Genomic DNA, 19,857 nt, shown 5'->3' with positions numbered 1-19,857 from the left:
TTCTTGATGCTTTTAGAATTCCAGTAGCTTCCAACTGTTGTATAACCAAAACCATATATATGATTTATATATAATATGTTATATATTATTAATGTATGTGTACATGTATTATATATAATACATGTGAAGCCAAAATGTCATTTTAAAAGATCCTCAAACTTGTTTCTTATCACTTCAAAACTTTCATCTTCTATTTCTTCAGCATTGAATTTAAAAGAAAAAAAAAGAGGAAATTAACTGAGCTCTGTACAATTTAGTCATATACCAAAATAGTCTTTAAACAGATCTTTGGAGTGCTGTTAAAACTCAAGAAAGATAGAAACCAAAAAATGAGTTTATGAATAAGAAAAAATATAGCATATTTGCCACAAATTTATTTAATATTGGAAATTTCTGAAACAATAAGCTTTTCCATTTGCACTTCTGGTGTCATTTTTTCTCATCTTCCACTTGCTGGGAGAACATGTTGCCCAATCTTGTAACTTTCTTTTGACACCTTGTACTTGGATGAGGACAATTGTCCTGCTATCAGATTTTTACCTATCATGCATATATGGATAATAGCAAATTTTCTTTTAATCTAACTTTTGCTGAATTTAACTGCTGACTTTTGCTGAAGGAAAGTCTCTTGAGATTCTTGGAGAGTATCTTGATAATGCAAAATAAACATTTAAAAAAAAAAAAAAGTGCTCCTGAAACACTTCACTACTATAGACTTCACTATTCCTAAAGACAATGAATGGTATTATGGGTCAGCTAACACTTGGAAACTCAAAAGCTATCTTTGATGCTGTCTATCTGTTTTTGATCTCTGAAGCTCTGATAGCTAACTAAATATATCTATTCTTACATATTCTTAATATAATAGCTATGGATGATAGTCTATATACCAAGCAGAAAAATGATTTGACATGATTTTCTTCTTTTTCTTTCCAACAGACTTGATGTCACAACAATCTTAATATGCACTGAGAACATGTTATGGTCAGTTTGCACATCTGTACAGAAGCTTTTGAATCCTCATGAGTATGTAGATGATAAAATTTTAAAAATTCATACCCATTGTAATAATCTCTTCACAACATTAGTCATTTTGACTTCACCACTAACTGAATTATACCAGTAAGTATCAGATATATTTTCTTTTTAGCTATTATGGTATATAAATTAATGTGATTTAACAGAGTTATTTTCATGCTACTTACTGAATTGTGTGAAGTAGCAAGTAGAAATTTATTGAAGTGCGTTTTTGGTATGAGGTGAGCCATTTTACAAAACAAACACTAACCAACAAGGGTTTCTTCATTCTCAGAGTAATTTGGTCCTAGTAATGTGGTATATCTCTATTGGTCGATCCTATTCAGTTGATAAGGCTCCAGTACAAGCAGGATCATTTCGAGCATCACTATTTGAGTTGTTTAAATGATCAAATTATATTAATGGATTGGTTATTTCAGTCATAGCTTGATTACTCTGTGAAATAATAAATCATATCCAATGGCTTTGCGTGTCTTTTAAAAATATTTTTTAATTTTTAATTTGATATAAGGTGATTTTCTCTAATAAAAAATATTTTTAAATGATTGTAAAATATTCTCAAGGGACTTCCTTGGTGGTCCAGTGGTTAAGACTCTGTGCTTCCACTGCAGGGGGGCGTGGGTTCGATCCCTGGTCAGGGAACTAAGATACCACATGCTGTGTAGTGCGGCCAAAAAAAATAAATAAAATAAAATATTCTCAAATCTGGAAGAGACCTCATGGTCCCATACTTTCAGTTACTCTGCCATAGATTTGCATTTTTAGTATTAGACTTTAGTGACTGAGCTAGTAATGGCAGTCAGTGGAAATAGGAACAAGTAATTACATTTTTTAAATGTTGAAATATTTTACTTAGCTAAACAAATAAGATTTAGGGAAATTAAAATTTTTGAACTACTTTTCTGGTTTATTTCATTCAAATTTGTAATATTATAAAAGAGATTAGAGTAAATCTTGTAATAAAACGTTAATATAGTTTTGTTTAAACCCTCCTCCAAAATAGTCACTTTATCTTGAAAGACTAGATATTGCATATTCTTAGTTTCTTGGATAGTAAAAATTATACACATTTCTGTTTCTTAGAATAAATTAGGTAAAGTATGTTTCTGCACTATGCTGGTAAAGGCAATATATAAATCTTGATTTCCAGTAAATTTTAAGACTTTTGTGTTAGAAATTCTAAGAGTAATTAACTAGTTTGATTTCAATTTCCCTATAATTTTCACCCACTCCTTGACTTTCAACAGACCCATTGTTTACAGATTGCTTCTTCTGGCAACCTTACCATTGAGAACTCATTTTAGAAATGGAGAATTCTTTCAGAAAGGGAAAGAAATAGTGAGATAAATTGCCATAAATTTGGGATTATGTACAAAATGGTGCATACTCATAAAAAGCTCAAGGTCTGAAGCCTATAATAAATCCTAGTAAACTAAACTGATTTACCATAGATGAAAAAATAACTATGCTCTTAGTTCAATGGGTCATTTCATCTAAGGGGAAGGCCCTGTGAAAATCAGGAACAAAGTTGACAAATTTCATGGATTGGTCATGGTGAGCAATATTGAATTTCATGGTCTGTCACAGATGAATAGAAAAATTTTAACCCCCCAATGCATTTGTAAAACAAATAAATTATTATAAAAGATTGCATATTTTAATAATGATAATATAACATACATTCATTATTGTTAACCTGTGGCCTTTTGATACATTTTAAAACAACTATGCAAGTATTCAAATCTCTGTGATTTGTGCATTAGATATTGCACTGTAACCTCATTCAACAAATTTAAATTGCTAATTTCAACCAGGATTGCAGAACATTTTATACCAAGCACTGCCTCTGGTTTTCTTAATATAAAACATAGATAGTGGTATTGCTTTGAAGCATGAACAAAATTCTATACATACTTTAATTTTTTTATTATTTCTCAGATCATAAAAATTTTCACAGATTGTATCCATTCATGTTGATATAAAATTTATTATTGCTTTCCTAAAGTATAAATCTAATCTTTAAAATATATTTCTCTTTGTATTGACAAAGAAAATCTACAGGGCAACATGTTCCTCACCAAATAGGAAAAAAAAAGTGTATGTATGTTGCAAGAACCCTATTGACTTATTAGCTTCTTTTCACAGCCAGGATATGAAGTTGTCATATTATTAGTATTTTAGAAAAAAATTGTATCTCTGTCTCACATTTAAAAATTAAACTGTATGCTTTGAGGAATTGGTGAAGAGTAGCAATCAGATGTTGATAGCATTGAATTTTTATAAACTATGCCTGACATTTGTTACTCTATGTGATATACCTTTTTTGAAGGTGACTGCCTTTATTCCAAGTAGTTCTGACAGATAAACTGACTGTATTTTCCTTCCTGAGCTTAGCATAGGACTACTAAATCCCAGGGCAGAAATATGATTTTTAAATCTTTTCAGAAAGAATGAAGCCTGTTTGCAAAAATGTGTGTTCTTTTTTAACTCTCCTTTGAAGATTTCTGTTAGAATGTTGTAAAAGGAGTACTCCCTTTGTCCTCCAGGGAAAGAAACCTGCTGAAACAGAAAACATTCACCATGTATTTTCCAAAATGCTTATCACGTGTAGTTATACTTATCTTCTTCTGTAAAGGCAGTTAAACTGCACTTTCAAAGTGTACTCAATGCACGTTCACACACATACCCAGACAGTGATTTCACGTATTGCATTTTGCTTGTGTAGAATGTTAGTTTTAATATAGCAAATTAAAATTAATTTTTAGAATTTTAGGTAAATGCAATTTAGTTTCAATTCGACAAATGTTGTTGCCTCCCTAGGCCCTATAATTAAGCACCAGGATTAAACACAAAGGATACAGCAGTGAACAAGATGAAATATTCACCCCCGAGTAATTTAGGAAAGTCTGAAAAAATTTTTAATGTTAAAATTGAATGTTATATCTCCAGAATATTTTGATGTGTTATATAAAAACTAAAAATGGAAATTTTTTGAAAGTTGATTGTCCCCAATGTTACATCATTTAATAACATGGAAGAATGAATTTCAGTACAAGTACCAACATACCAGGCAAAGGTTGGAGTCATCAGCAATAGGTCAGAATGTTGATCACTAAGCCAAGGAACAGCAGACCTGTCTTTTGGGGGTCACTTGTTATCATTCTCATGGCTTTTGAATCACTAAACTCTAAGGTATTTCAGTTCTTTGTCTGTAGTTCAGTTTCAAACTAGTACTAGGTGTTTTAAAGTTATTGTCTTAGCTTGTTTATTTCTTTAGTTATATGAAATTATTTCACTGTCCCTTACAAAACAGAAAGTGTTGGACTAAAACTTTGTTTTTCATACTTCAAGCATGTCTGGCACGCTTGAAACAGGTAGTTCCTCAAAATGTTAAGCATAGGGATGCTCATGTAAAATGTTGAGCATATGGTCCTATGATGCAGTAATTTTACTCCTAGGTACGTACACAAAAGAAATGCAAACATATGTCCATGTAAAGATTTGTACACAAGTGTTCATAGCAGCACAAAGTGGGAAGAACCCAAATGTCCATCAGCTGGTGAATAGAAAACAGTATGTGGCATATACATACAGTAGAATATTATTCAGCCATAAAAAGAAATGGAGTACTGGGCTTCCCTGGTGGCACAGTGGTTGAGAGTCCGCCTGCCGATGCAGGGGACACAGGTTCGTGCCCCGGTCTAGGAGGATCCCACATGCCGCAGAGCGGCTGGGCCCGTGAGCCATGGCCGCTGAGCCTGCGCGTCCGGAGCCTGTGCTCCGCAACGGGACAGGCCACAACAGTGAGAGGCCTGCGTACCGCAAAAAAAAAAAGAAATGGAGTACTGACAGATGCTGCAACAGGGATGAACTTCAAAACCTGCATGCTAAGTGAAGAAAGCCAGACATGTGAGAGCACATATTGTGTGACTCAGTTTACTAGAAACTTCCAGAATAAGCAAATCCACAGAGACAGAGAGTAGATTAGTGGTTGTCAGAGGCTGAGAGGAGGGAAGAATGGATAGTACCTGCTAATGGGTACAGGGTTTCTTCTGAGCCTAATTAAAATGTTATAAAATTAGATAGTGGTGAAAGTTGCACAGCTCTGAATATAGTAGAAATCATTTAGTTGTGTACTTAAAATGAGTAAATTTTGTGGTATGTGAATTATATATCTCAATAAAGCTGTTAAAAATGAATATAGATTAGATGGAAATAGAAATAAAAGTATGTAAAATGTAAAAAAAAAAAGGTGTCTGGCAGAATGCAAAATGATCCAGAAAACAGAGGTAGTTCTCTTAGCCATTTTGTTTAGATTAAATGACTCCCTTTGTACGTTTCCCTCTAAACATTATTTTTGAGGGAAATCTCTATCAAAAGAAAGAACTAAAATCAAACAGCTTTATGTGTGGTCTTAATAAGGTAAAACGTTGGTAAACGGCTAGTTGTTAATTTTGGAGAAGACCAGTGCCCTGAATCTCTGACTAGCTGGTTCCTGCCCTGTACTCTGGGGTCAAGTCTGGTTCAGTCTCTTCACCATATGTCCTGTTCTCAGTCTGTGCCTTGTCTGTGTACCACCCAAGACTGACTTCACAGATGCCCCCCAAATTCATCCTCCTTTCTACTAAGCAGGGTCTGACAATACCTTCTATTTATTCACTCCTTTTTTTTTTTTTAACCAGTATTTACAGTGTACTTTCTATAGGCCAAGCATTGTGCCAGTCATTTTCTAACTTCAAATCATCATTTTCTAACCTCAAAGAGTTATTTTCATCATAAGAAACACAAGCCAGGGGCAGGAGAAATGCAGGGAACCATACTGTACTCCAAGTATCTTACCTTGTGTCTTAAAGTTAATGACATTGAGGCAGCAACTTATAGTCCCAGGGGTAACACTGCTTTATGAAAGAAAAGCAGTGACTTAGAATTATGTTTAAAATGGTAAAGTAGATTGAATTTGGTTATCTCTGCATATTCATGGTTAGTTGGCTATGATTTTAGGGGCATCAGAAAGTCTCATATGTCCTCAGTCATCTCAAGTATTCCAGTGTTGTCTCAATAGTTCAACTTCAAACCTAATTCTACTTCTTCTGAAGTTATGGTCTCTTGTTATTTTTATTTATTGCGTACCTCCACTGGGTTGGGCACCATGGTAGCCACAGATGATATAAGATATCTGACCTGACCCCTCTGCCCCTGTGGAACTTACATCCTTGGGCTACCTCTATTCCATCCTGGAGATTTATTCCGTTAGCATCATATTATGAGACACATTTCTTCTGGGAGGGCAGCCAAAAGCAGGGTGGCACAAGAGAAGCATAAAACCCAGCTAACTCATTTTAGCATATCAGTTTATCTCACTTTTGATGTGCACTGAATTTATTTCATGCTAGCAGCAGCTGGCTACATAAGCTCAAGGAGTCAATCAGTTTTGATAATGAAAAAAGGAAAGAAGGCAACATAATTGTAGATCAGGGACCCAAAAGAGACAGAATCTGGGATAGTGTGCTCACGTCGGGTGGTGTGATCAGCCCAGAGCCAGTATGATGTTAATAATAGAGAAGGGGCATGATGTTGGAGGAAAGGCAAAGGCAAGGTGTTTTCCCCAAATTTATATTTTTCCCTTTAGGCAAAGCTGTCTTTACAGGCCGCTAATTTGGAAATGTGAAGAAATGTATTCTGCTTCAACCTCTGGACAATTACTTTTGTTTAAAGGAGTATTCACATTTGCTATATCAAAATTCTTTTATGTCTTGTGGAAAATGTAATTCTGTGGCTCATATGATTGTATTTTAGTCTCCACTATGATTTATTTAGAGCATCTTCTCTTTTAACTGTATACCAAAACATCATTAGAGGGTATCTAATAGCTAGATCATCATTTCATTCTCCCATGGAGGCTTGTAGGCCAATTTTCACCCTGTTATACTCTCCAGAATAATGAAACTAATTTGGGATCTTGCTGTGGAATTAAATGCTCATACAGATCCCACCCCCTCTGAGACCATAAACATCTGCCATAATATTTCATTATCGCCAGATAACCTTACTATTACCAGTGCAACTCTCAGTGGAGGAAAAGAGTTTAGGGACTGGCAGAAATGTTCTGGGAAGTATTGCATTGCCAATGGTTTGTAGCCTAAGAAATTTTGGCACCAAATAGCCATTCCATTATTATTAGATCCTCCATTATTTTTTCTAATCTTGAGAATAAAACTGTACCTAGACAACTGTTTAGACTATTAGGAATTCCATGTCAGTTCTGAGGTAGTTGTAGACCTTGTTAAGAAGTATTTGCAACTGTCGTTATCATACTGATACTACCTTACATTTGTTGAGCCCTTCTTATGTACAAGGCACTTGGCTAAAGGGTTTTATGCATTATCTCAATCATCACACTGACCCTGTGAGGTGATTATTATTATCCCCATCTTACAAATGAGAAAACTGAAGCAAAATTAATTGCCAAACAACATTACACATCTAATAAAGAGCCCACCCAAGGTACACACCCAGGCTATCTGGCTCCAGAGGTCCTGCACATACTCAGGCAGGTGCATTTATGATCTTCCATGACCCTCCCCTTGGGTATGGAGCAGGCAGCAAAAAGTGAATGTAAAAGGATCAGAGGTAGAGTTAAGTCCTAAGAAGAAGCAAAGCCAAATAAGAGCATAGCGAGGGATGGAGTGGTGAGAAGGGAAATATTTTAGACAGGGTGGTCAGGGAAGACTTATCAGATAAGGTTTTGAGGTAGAGCCATCTATGGAGCCAGTTGAACATGGCAGAGAGGGCATTCTAGGTAAGGTATTCATTCTTGGAGAAATAAGGTGCCCCCTACCCCCTGCAGATAACTGGACAAATGGGGATTTATGCAAAGGGCTCAAAGAGGTAGGTGGAAAAGTAGGCAGAGGCTATGATACCAAAGCCTCTAGTTCCTCCTTCTCTCTCATCAAACTCAGCTCTTGTCCCATCCTTTTCCCCAAGTACGTCACTTTCTTTGAGACAGCCTTTTTTTCCAGACTCCTTAACTGTACCTCCTCTCACATTATACCAGCACCTTCCTCTTCCTAGCTCCCTTGCTAGTGCGTGTCCCTCTCCTGCGCCCTCACTCTCTTGGACTCTCTGTTCAGCCTCTGGAACACTGTTGGCAAAAATCACTCAGCTGTGCTTTTGTACCCTTTGACAATCCTACCCCTTGTCCTGTCTCTGGGTAACTCCCTCTTTCATCCTTCTTCACTTTGGCCAAACCCTCCACCTTGTCCCATCCCACTATTTGCTAGAAGGTGGCCTTCTCCTTTACTTCTCTGAGAAACCCAGACCATCATGTATGTACTTTAACTTCTCATCTCCATTCTTAATAATTATCTTGATTCTTACTTACCTTTACATCCTTTGACTGGTGATCAGTGAGTCTTTTTTCCCAACCACAGCAAATCTTTTCACCTGAGCTCTTGATGACATTTACCTCCTACGTCATGGCCTTAGTCTCTGGTTCTTCTCCCCAAGACTCTCTTGTATTAAAAAATATTCCATCTTTATTACTGTGCCTCCCTTCTAAAACAGAGTTTGTGCTCATTGTCTCCACTTTTGCACCTACCATTTACTCAATATACTGCAGCTGCCCTCATCATGCTAAACAAACCACATGGGCTAGGTCATCCATGCACACCCAATTGCTATCTTTACAAGTTTTGTCCCTCCATTCACTTACCCTCTCTGCAGCTTATGACATTATTGGCCATTTCTCTAACCCTAACATCACCTTCTCCTGGCTCTTTGCCTACTTCTCTGATGATTCCTTCTGCTTCATTTGAGTGCTTCTTTTTCTCACCTCACCCTTTAAATGTTGGTGTGTTCCAGAGTTCCATCCTTGTCCATCTTTTCATCTTACACTGTTTCTTTGGGTGAATTCACCCATTCCCATGGCTTCACCATTATGCTAGTGACTTACATATCAGTATCATCAATCCAAATGTCTCTTGTATATGCTGGATCAGTAAATCCAAATTCCTACTGGAGTCTGCAACCCTCTCAGCATATCTAAAACTAAGGAAAGCACCTGCAAGTCGTCCAGACTTCTTTTATCTTAACCCTTCTGCCTTCTACCTCCTCCCTTTTGCTGCCTCCAACCCCATATCATTAGAGAATGAATATTGTTAATTCTATTAATTTTATTTCTTTTTATATTTGTCCCATACACACGATCTCTTATGCTTCTTACTTTGGTTTAGGACTTTGTCTTCTTCTGCCTGGTCTACCGAAATATCATCTTCATTATCTCCCTTCCTCCAGCCCTAATCTCCAATCAGCTCTCCTCACTAGTGCACAAGTGAGTTTCCTAAAATGTAAAATAGCTGATAAAACTCTTATGCTATAAACTCTTCAGTGATTCCTCATTGCTAATACAAAGTCCAGACTCCTTAGAAAAGCATGTCCTGGTGTCCTGACCTAGCTCATGCCTGCTTCTCTAGTTCACACAGTGGAAAGTATGGGATGGAAATAGGACAGCCTCATTTTGGAGCCTATTTATGGAATTTTGTTCTGTCTGAAATTTAGTGAGGAAATGGCTTTCAGAGAGGAGATGATCTATTAAAAATCTAAAAAATGTCAACATGTATTTAATTAGAAGGTGTTCTACTTGGAGAGACAAACAGTGGAGAGGCAGGTCAAATTTGGAAATGTGAGGATACAAGAAGCAGGCTGTAGGATGAAAAGAGAGGGGTGGGTTTTCAGAGTCAAATTCCGTTCTACCTCTTATTTAAAAGATGCTATTGCTGCTGTACTTTAGATGAAGAGAGATAGCACCACTTCAAACAATTCTATTTCTAAAATGTTCCCAGTTGTGACTCTTAACTCCATGTAGGCAAATATAGTCTTCTGTTATTATAAAAATTTTATTAGCCAAGCTATCTACTAAAGATTTTATGTAACAAATCCTTTCTTATTACCTCAAGATTTATTGTTGAATTTGGGCCAACGTAGAAAAATGTTATAGTTACTTCTCCAAAGATAGTTGTAGACCAGATATTCTGGCCAAATTGTTCTAATTTTGAAATCACAGTCGTGTATTTTACAGTTAAATTCTTCTTTACCCGCCTTCTGTAGGCCCTTAGGAGCATACAAAATTAATTGTAAATTCTCATTAATTGTTTAGTATTTATAAATCACTTTAAAGAGTAAAAAGAGGTACCTTTATGCTAAACATTTTTGCATTAACGAAGCAAAAATGACAAAATATTGACATTTATTGGATTCAGATTGAGGGAGGGAGACATACGTGGTATTCATTTTACTATTCTTCATACATTTATTTTTGACAAATTTTATAATGGGAATTTTTAAAATTAAATGATAATGGTATTGTCATACCTTCCCAAGTGTAATGGTTGTTGCAGAGAGGCCTCTGAATCACCTATTAAATTGTAAATACCAAGTGGATGAAGTGGGTGCGTTGTCCATTCTAGCACAATATTGTTTTGTGTAAAATCATTAACTTTGAATACTAAGGAAAAATAAATTTTTTTTTTTTTTTTTTTTTAATTTTTTTTTTATTTTTTTTTATTTTATTTTTTTATTTTTTTTAGGAAAAATAAATTTTGATGGTCTTCATAGTTAATGTCCCCTGTATATTCTGAAATAATGATTTTTATTTCCCTAGGACTTTTCAGCATGGCATGGACGATTCTGCCTCAGATTCCTTAAAGCCATTTTTCAAGCAACCATTGCATTGGCTTTCTTGCATATCACATTTCTACCCTTCTTTACTCAGGTGAGAACCTCTAAAAACTACACCATCTATAATTCTTTGATTCCTTTGAAGTTTAATAGAAACTTTTATCCATGGAGGTAAATACATCTTACAAAAAGAAATTAAAACTTTTGACACTACGCAGGTAAGTAAAGAGTATATTTCTTTCTTTAGCTCAAGAAACCAAGATACAGGCCTCATAATCATTCCACTAACATAGTTTTACTAAAGTAATGGAAAAATGTGAATTTTTGGAATTTAGTGTTATTTTAGCTAATTGCCTAGCCATTTTAAAATTCATCCTTCTTGATCTATGACTGGGGATTTGACAGTTCTCCAGCTAATTGTCAAAAAAAAAGCAGTAATATGGGATAATTCATGTGACTAACTCAGAGCCTGAGGAAAAAGTTGAGAGAGGAGTAACTTTAAAAATTATGAATAGGGTCTTTCACTTTTATTATTTAATTAATGGCATTTAAACATAAGAAAAATCATTTAAAGCAAGAAATGTACTTCCAGAGTAATTTGATGACATTTTGTGGCATTACGTGGAATGTCAGTTTGATTCTTTGCTGAATATATCATAGGAAAGTAGCTTTCCTTGGTATCTGTGAATAAATATATCATGTATAGCTGTAGGAGAATATTGTTAATCCCTACACATTCTTGATTCATCTTAGAAATACACTATTCGTGATTTCACTATCTAAATTGACTGACTGTATCTCTCTCTTGAGGAACAAGAGTCCTACTCGTAAAAAGAGGGTATGAAAACCTCATACACAAGTCTCTATAGACACAATAAACATATACTGTTTACCTATCATGTGCCTGTCCTCATATACGTAACGGGAAATCCAAGATCAATGAGACATTTGCCCTCCTACCTTCAAGGACCTCAGAGTATTGTTGTTACTTCACTTACATATAAAACATTTTCAACATCTATGAACAATTCCTTATGACTGATTCCTAGAAAGGGAACACCCTGGGACTTCCCTGGTGGTACAGTGGTTAAGACTTTGCGCTCGCAATTCAGGGGGCCCAGGTTTGATCCCTGGTCAGGGAACTAAATCCCATGTGCGGCAACTAAAGACCCAGCGCAGCCAAATAAGTAAATAAATAAATAAATATTTTTTGAAGAAAGAAAGAAATGGAACACCCTTAATACTCTGTCACCTCCATACACTGCAGCTGTCATGTAAATACCTCTTACGTCTTTAAGGATTAAATAGCTGACTTTAATATTTGTTATTGCAAAGGTAACACATTAAACAACTGGATCTTTTACAGTGTGAGTTAAACAAACAACCTGTTTCCTTTTGATGAGTTCCCAAACTTCTAAACATATTTGTTCTCCATGTTACTATCACATTTGTTTAATCTCTTTCTTTTTTTTTTTTTTTCCCGGTACGCGGGCCTCTCACTCTTGTGGCCTCTCCCGTTGCGGAGCACGGGCTCTGGACGCGCAGGCTCAGTGGCCATGGCTCACGGGCCCAGCCGCTCCGCGGCATGTGGGATCTTCCCAGACCGGGACACGAACCCGTGCCCCCTGCATTGGCAGGCGAACTCTCAACCACTGCACCACCTGTTTAATCTATTTTTATTGCCTGCTTTTATCTTACTCTATAACCAATGGAGTTACCTCTTTAAGCATAGCTGATAAGACTTCCACCTCCAGGCTTGCTCTGTTCAGCCCATCTAGAGGCCTGGGAAGTCAGCGTGTAAATGGGTTTATCTTTCAAATAGCTTCTTATATTTAACTTCTTTCTCTTTTCTATACCTAAAGCAAACGTAAGTGTAATAAGACTTTTCTTTCTTTCTGCTTGATTGTAGCCATCAATCTTCACTATTATCCTAATGCAAAGATTAGAACATGGTGGTGACTGCTCAGCCCACAGTGGAAATGCAATTTGATACAAGTTTTCTGGAGAGCAATATAATAAAACTGTATCAAAAATCTTAAAAATAGGGCTTCCCTGGTGGCGCAGTGGTTGAGAGTCCACCTGCCGATGCATGGGACACGGGTTCGTGCCCCGGTCCGGGAAGATCCCACATGCCGCGGAAGCGGCTAGGCCCGTGAGCCATGGCCGCTGAGCCTGCGCGTCTGGAGCCTGTGCTCCACAACGGGAGAGGCCACAGCAGTGAGAGGCCCGCGTACCGCAAAAAAAGAAAACCTTAAAAATATTTATGGCCCTTTATCAGCAATTCCATTGCTAGGAATCAATCATAAGGAATTAATCAGAGCTGCTGAGAAAGTTTTATATTCAAGGATATTCATCGAAGCATTATTTGTAAAAGGAAAACATGGAAATAAATGTCTCACAGTATGGAATTAGACAAATCACCTATGGATTAGCCATGCGATAGACTACTGTGGCGTCGTTAAAAAGGTTGATTTTGAAAAATATTAAATGACAAATCATTGTGATTTATACTCAAAGGAAAACTGCAGGTTAGTAATGTTGTAGTAATCAAAGCCAGCCTAGTTTTTAGAGTGATAACTGTGAACCTGACATGCCCAGTGCTTCATATACATTATCTTTTTCAAACCTCACACCAGTCTTTGAAATAAGTAGTCATGTGCTTCTTTCATGGAGAGTAAAGTGATGTGCAGGTAGCAACTTTCTGAAGAGAACAAATCTGGGAGGCAGACTCTGAACCTCGGCTTGTCTGCTTCCAAAGCCCGAGCTCCTGACAGCTGCACCTCCACCTTTCAGAGGGAGAGCAGTTCAGGATGACGTTAACAGTCATGCAAGAAAAATCTAAGATTGTCAGTTATTAATTATGTAAAGTCTCTTTATCATTCGACTTGCAGGAGCCCTGATATACTAATGTATAGTGTTTATCTCCAAGGGAGGGATCTAGTAGGCAGATTCCCCAAACTTGCATCATATGGGAGCCCCCATTTCCCAGGGGATGAACAATTATTGCAAGGTAGCACACAATTGAGAAGTGTTGAACTATGCCATACTACTCTACACATAGCATTTTAAAAGTATGTAGAGAAAAACAAATATTGAAAGGATATAAAAACTCTACGCTAGGGGCTTCCTTGGTGACGCAGTGGTTGAGAGTCCTCCTGCCGATGCAGGGGATGCGGGTTCGTGCCCCGGTCCGGGAAGATCCCACATGCCGTGGAGTGGTTGGGCCCGTGAGCCATGGCTGCTGAGCCTGCGCGTCCGGAGCCTGTGCTCCGCAACGGGAGAGGCCACAACAGTGAGAGGCCCACGTACCTGAAAAAAAAAAAAAAAAAAAAAGCAAAACTCTATGCTAGAGAGCTTATAGTTTACATGTTTATATGGTAGGATTGTAAGCAATTTTAATTTTTATCTGGGCACTTTCCAAATTTCCTATAATGAAAGCAGCTTAATTTTATTAAGATTAAAAAAATTTAAAAGAAAAAAGAAACCTCATTTTTTAAAATGCTCTTTGATTCACATGTATTACCCTGTAACCGCCCTACAGAGGATTTCTAGCTCTGGGCACTTCCTTTACCCCAACATTCTATGTCCGGCTGCCCATATTTCTTGAATGACCCACTGTATTACTGGAAACCCAGCATAATGTCTTCAACAGATCCTTCTTTTCACTCTTTCCTTGTCCCCTAACCATGGTGTCTTTCCTATAAGGAACACATCATTCTTAAACACTTCAAGGATAGAATCTTGATTCTGCTTTCCATATTGAGCTGCTTGTTGCCTATTCCTACTGTATTATCATGTTCAGTTGATTCATTCCCACAGTTCTCTTAGAAGCAGTCTTTCTCTACAACCCATGGCAACAACCCTGGTCCATCTTACTATTATTTAATATGTTTTAAAAACTGTTTTTGTTACACCATTCTACTGCTCAAGAACCTACAGTAGCTTCTGCTTCTCCCACACTGCCTGGCTTGTTTCCTGGAGCACCCAACACTCTTCTCTGCTCCAGTTGTCAGTCTTCTTTCTTGTCTTTAAGACACAGTTATTCTACAATTTTAACTTTTATTTATTGCTTACTCTCAACTTTGAGCCTTTATTTATGTAGTTTTCTCTCCTGAAATGCCTTTGGTTCTCTATCTTGCCTTTTTAAATTCTTCATGTAAGTACAGTATGAACCATTCTACCCTGACTTTCTGGCAGTTATTCTCTCTAACAGTTCCATATAATCTGCACAGAAAGACATGATCCATGTGATTCATGATCCAACATGTTCAGAACAGAGGAACCCAGGATAGCAATAAAAGTAGTTTCAAAACAACTCAACTTATTTATTTGCATTTGTCAAGCATTGCAATGGGAATTCCTAGACCACCATCATGTGACCTTAAAAATCTTTACCTTTCCATCCATTTCCTCACATAAATCAGCTGTTGCTGTGTGTTTTTCACCCGTAAATTATCCTCCAAAACTCCATTCCTCACCTTAGCAACTAAAATGAACTGTTCAGGGAAATACACATGGGTTGAATGATGATAAACTAAAAATACATTATGCTGTTTTTTTGGAAAGTGTGAGGATGAGACTAAAATATTTAATATTATGACGTATCTTAGTAATTTAGTCACCTGTTTGCTCATTTATTTACACCTGTGCATTGTTTCAGAAAGACTTAAGTTGGCTTTTAATAGTATTAAATATATTAAGATAATGAATTAAATATAGGTGAGAAGGAAGAAACAGAGCAAGGAGGACATGAAATTAAGACTTACAATAAGAGTTAGAGATGCATAAATAGTTGTATGCACTGTAAATTTGTCTATAGGGTTACTAGAGAATGCCTACCAAGTATATAAATTGGTAAAAATAGAATTTTTCATGTTCTCCTAGAAATCCTGGAATAGAGTTTAGAAGAGTTTTCTTTAGGGAAAATATATGTATTTTCAAAGCAATAAGTAAAATATACTATATTCATTATCCCAAGCAGTGTTACAGGCTAACAATGTGAGTTGATTTAGAAAGGGCAATCAGTTTCATGCTAGATTAAACTAAGGTATGTGGAGAATATATTCATCTCAGTGTTAATACTATGACAGCACACTGTACTTTCATATAAATGTTCAAGAAAGAATACTATCTTAGTCAATTATACTGTTGCATTATAAAGTTTTTTTTTATTATTTTCCCAACTTTCATCATCTTGTGGTTCTTTCAGTAGTTCCAAATACTTTTCAGGTCTTCCTTAGCTAAGGAGGTCATAACTGGACACTGAATCCAAGTAGCATAATCAGTGTGCGTGAACAGTCCATTCATTTTACACTGCTCATTTTCTTTTATGATGACAACATGATGTTTTGATTCATGGCCAGTCCATTCTGAGCTCTGGACATTTCTTTCTACTATGCTTTTGTTTCCATTATGGTTTTACTCAATGTAATCCTGTTTTGGACTTATATGCTTTTTTCCCCTCCCTAAATATTAAGCTACCTTTGGCTTCATGTTATTATATGCTATGTGGGTCTTCCCATTTACGCAGTTTACCAAGATGTGTTCATTCATTCTTTCAATAAATGCATTTTAAAATTTTTCTCCAAGTAAGGCATATGCTAGGTGTAAGTGGTGAGGGAAGAGATAGCCGATAAAATTTCTTTGCAGGTTCATCTACTTTGGCCTGGCTATTAAATATTGAACATCTTTAGCACTCGATCATAGAACCTTTTGTAGGTGAACTCACACATGTCTGTGGTTTCATGTACTTTTTAAGTGGCCCCCAATTCAAATCTCTGCTTTCAGTCTCTTCTAGGACTACAGACCTATATATTCATGGGTGTGAATCGTACATGAATGTCTTCTTCAGGTTTATACCTGGTGAGCACGAGACACCTCAAACTCAACATGACAAAAATTGAACTTAGGACACTCCCCTCCAAATTAATCCTCTTTCATTTTCCCCCACTTTGATTAATTGTACCTGCATGTGATTGTATAAGGCAGAGACCAGAAGGCAACCTGAATACCTCCCTCTTCCTCTTCTACTAGATCCAGTTCATTACTAACTCTCGTTAATTTTAGCTCCTAATATCTGTTCTCCATAGTACCACCTTTGCCTTAGTGCGTCACCTCTCTTCTGACTACTGCAGTGACTCCTTGGTTTCCTCCTGTGTATATGTTGACTCCAATATTCTCCAAAGTATAGCCAGAGACTTCTCAAACCAAAATCTATTTTCAAAACTAAGTTTTATCATTTCACACTTATAGCTCATGGCCCTCCATGAATTCCCCTTTATCCTTAAGCATACACAAAACATTTACCATGGCCTGTAAAACCTACATAGATGTGGCTTACCCTCCTCTGCAACCTCTTCTGATACCACACTACCCTGTGATTTTGCTCCGAACACATTAACCTTTTTTACATTTCCTTGCCATGAAATGTACCATTCTGCCAAAGGATCTTTGCACATGCTTTTCCCTTTCCCTGAAAGATCTTCTTCCCCTTTCATCTAGTAATGTCAATGTATCTTCCTATCTCAGTTCCAGTGTGACTTCTGTAGGGAAGCCTTTCATCAACCCCAAAGACTAGCTTACTTCTTCTCGTACATCTTCTAATAGCATCTTTTGCTTTTTCTTGATTGAGTTTTTATAGTTGTAATTTTATCTTTATTTGTATGACCGTTTAAACCATGCATGTATTCCCTGCTGAATTCTGTAAAAACAATGAGTTTGTTTTTTACTTACTGTTGTGTCTCCATGGCCTTGCACACAGAAATCAGCCAACAAATATTGGTTTAATGACTAAGTGAATTAAGGAACAAATGAGTTATTGTAGTATTGTTTCAGATATTGCCACATTAAATGGTACTTTTAACTCTTTTCAAACATTTGATCTGAGTGGTCAAGCTCAGTGATGGGAAGAAAGCTCTTGTTGGGGAGGTGGCTTCTAGTATCCTCAGGAGAGAACATCTGGGGAGGAGGACAAAAGAGAACTTTGGTCTTCCAGCTGCTGCTGTCAGGCTGTTCCATAGGACTGAAGAGAAAAGCTTAGAGAACTTGTACTCTGATGAGGTGCCAAGCTTTGACCTGGAGCCAACAGCCAGGGGAGAAGTAATGGGAGCTTTTGAACACCAAAGCTCTAACATGGCTGTTCCAGAGTGTGGATGGACAAGCAGCTGGATCTTTGAAAAGATTTTCAGAGAAAAAGTCATATGTTTGTGGACCAGTTACTAAAAGAAGTGAAAATGTCAGGTGAGCTGGTTACTTGATATAGCTAGATATTTCTGCATATCTTTCCTTTTCTATTATGGTTTAAAGGTATTATATAAATAAGAATATAGCAATGGAACCAGCAATGAGATAATAAGAAACAACTATAGGTTTTCACATTAGACAGACAAGGTTTGCAGACCTGTATAGTTTTGTGATTTAGAAAGTTAAATAGTTTATATTTTTGTGAGGAAGTTAAGACATAAATACAGTATGATCTTACTGATCTACTTGAAAACAGCACATAATACCATTGTCTACTTCCCCCATCTTGAAACATCTTCTTCCCTTAGCTTCTGAGATATTCTCATGGCAGAGTTACGAGGATTTAATTAGCTAATGTGCCTACAAGGCACCCATCACGTAAGTGCTTACTAAACAATCATTCAGTACTGCTGTGTTAGTAAAGAGCTGTATGTTTCAGAAAGTGGAAGGTCTTATCAATTATCCAAACATGTTAAGAGGACCAGCTCCAAGTATGGTAAAGTGGAAAGAATATTGAACTATTTTCTCATTGAGTCTCTGCACTTATCAGAAGTGTGATGCCAGGGGAGACCTTTCTTGAACTCCTGTAACAGGATATTTATTATCTGGTAGACAAAGACCAATAATAGTTAAAGGCTCCAGAGAGATAACTTCTGCTCCTCTAAAGGGATGGTTAAGTGATTTAGTAGTCTCCAGTGTCTTATTGACTCAGGTGCTAGAATAGCACTTTTGGGGGAGTCCAAAAGTGGTGGCTGACATGTAATATCAACATTATTTTTAAAATTAAAATTAGATTCTTGTGTATTTTTAGAAATAAGGTACATTAACCTGTGTAACACGAAAGTGTGGAGTTAGGGCTATGAGTTTGGGGCACTAATATATCTTTGGGTGATTTTCGAGAAATGGGGTCATCCCAAGTGAAAAAGTTTAATTTACTAAAATCAAGAAATAATTCACATCCTCACAGGTTGAATGCCTATCCTTTAAGTTGCATACCAGGTAGTGTGGATACCATCAACTCTGAAAAACTGAGACTCTTTAAGAGTATCAGTTTACCTCAGTGGACAAAGTTATTAAAAATCAAGGCAAATCCTATATATAAACATGCAGGTGAACCCTGTCTTATTTCTATTTATTGAATCATCTCTAATTATAAATATCATAGAGACATGGCTATACCCATTATAGAGATTAGAATATATGCAAACATTTTCAATGTTATAACTACATATATTTTGCACATTCTTGATTAAAGTGATGAAGAAAATACTTTGGGTTTCTGTTTTCCCCCCTCAGCTTTTTTCCCCAGGTACTAAAGAGAAAATGTTAGAACTGTTTTAAATATTTGTCTTCCCAGAAAGATTTGGAAGGATTAGTTTTGGAAAGGCAAAAGTAGTATAGTAGTACGGAGCTTTTCCTCCTCTGCTTTCATTATCCCACTTTAGGGCTTTCACTCTCAATTTCTCTTTAGTTATGCCCTTGCCTTTGTTCTCTGAATCATGTAACTATGGTCTCTGGCATAAATTTGGCCCAGTAATCCGTGACAGGAACCATCTGGTCAAAATCAGTCCCTAGATACCTTAAATAACATGGCTCCAATTTGGGAATCAGCCTTGAGACCACAAACCCGAGTTTGAGTCAAAAACATGGTATCCTCAGTCAGGAGGTTGAATAGAGCCAAACATCCTCAATGCTGGAAACTGCAACTTACCCACCAAATATCAACCAGGTTGAATGGAAGGAAACATGGAGTAGTGGAATAATCATGGGTTCTGAAGTCAGAAAAACCTGGGTTCAAAGTCCAGTTGCCATATTTATTAACGAAATGACCTTGGACTATTTTCCCAATATTCCTGAAACGTACATTAAGTGAGATGAGTCCTAAGTGTCTACATGCATGTC

General features: G+C 36.8%; 1 protein-coding gene across 1 annotated transcript in view; it reads left to right on the top strand.

Annotated features, from left to right (window-relative positions):
* The window catches only part of KIAA0825 (KIAA0825 ortholog), a 394,719-nt gene that overhangs the window by 133,225 nt on the left and 241,637 nt on the right, over positions 1-19,857 (top strand). The window contains exons 12-13 of the mRNA XM_024746984.1: positions 940-1,122; positions 10,697-10,807. Coding sequence (XP_024602752.1) covers positions 940-1,122; positions 10,697-10,807 — 294 coding nt within the window. The remainder of the gene's footprint in view (positions 1-939; positions 1,123-10,696; positions 10,808-19,857) is intronic.

The sequence above is a fragment of the Neophocaena asiaeorientalis genome, unplaced genomic scaffold (assembly GCF_003031525.2).
Source record: "Neophocaena asiaeorientalis asiaeorientalis breed wild unplaced genomic scaffold, Neophocaena_asiaeorientalis_V1.1 scaffold550, whole genome shotgun sequence".
Classification (NCBI taxonomy): domain Eukaryota; kingdom Metazoa; phylum Chordata; class Mammalia; order Artiodactyla; family Phocoenidae; genus Neophocaena; species Neophocaena asiaeorientalis.
The sequence above is the reverse complement of the archived record's forward strand: the minus strand, read 5'-3'. Positions and strand labels throughout refer to the sequence as shown.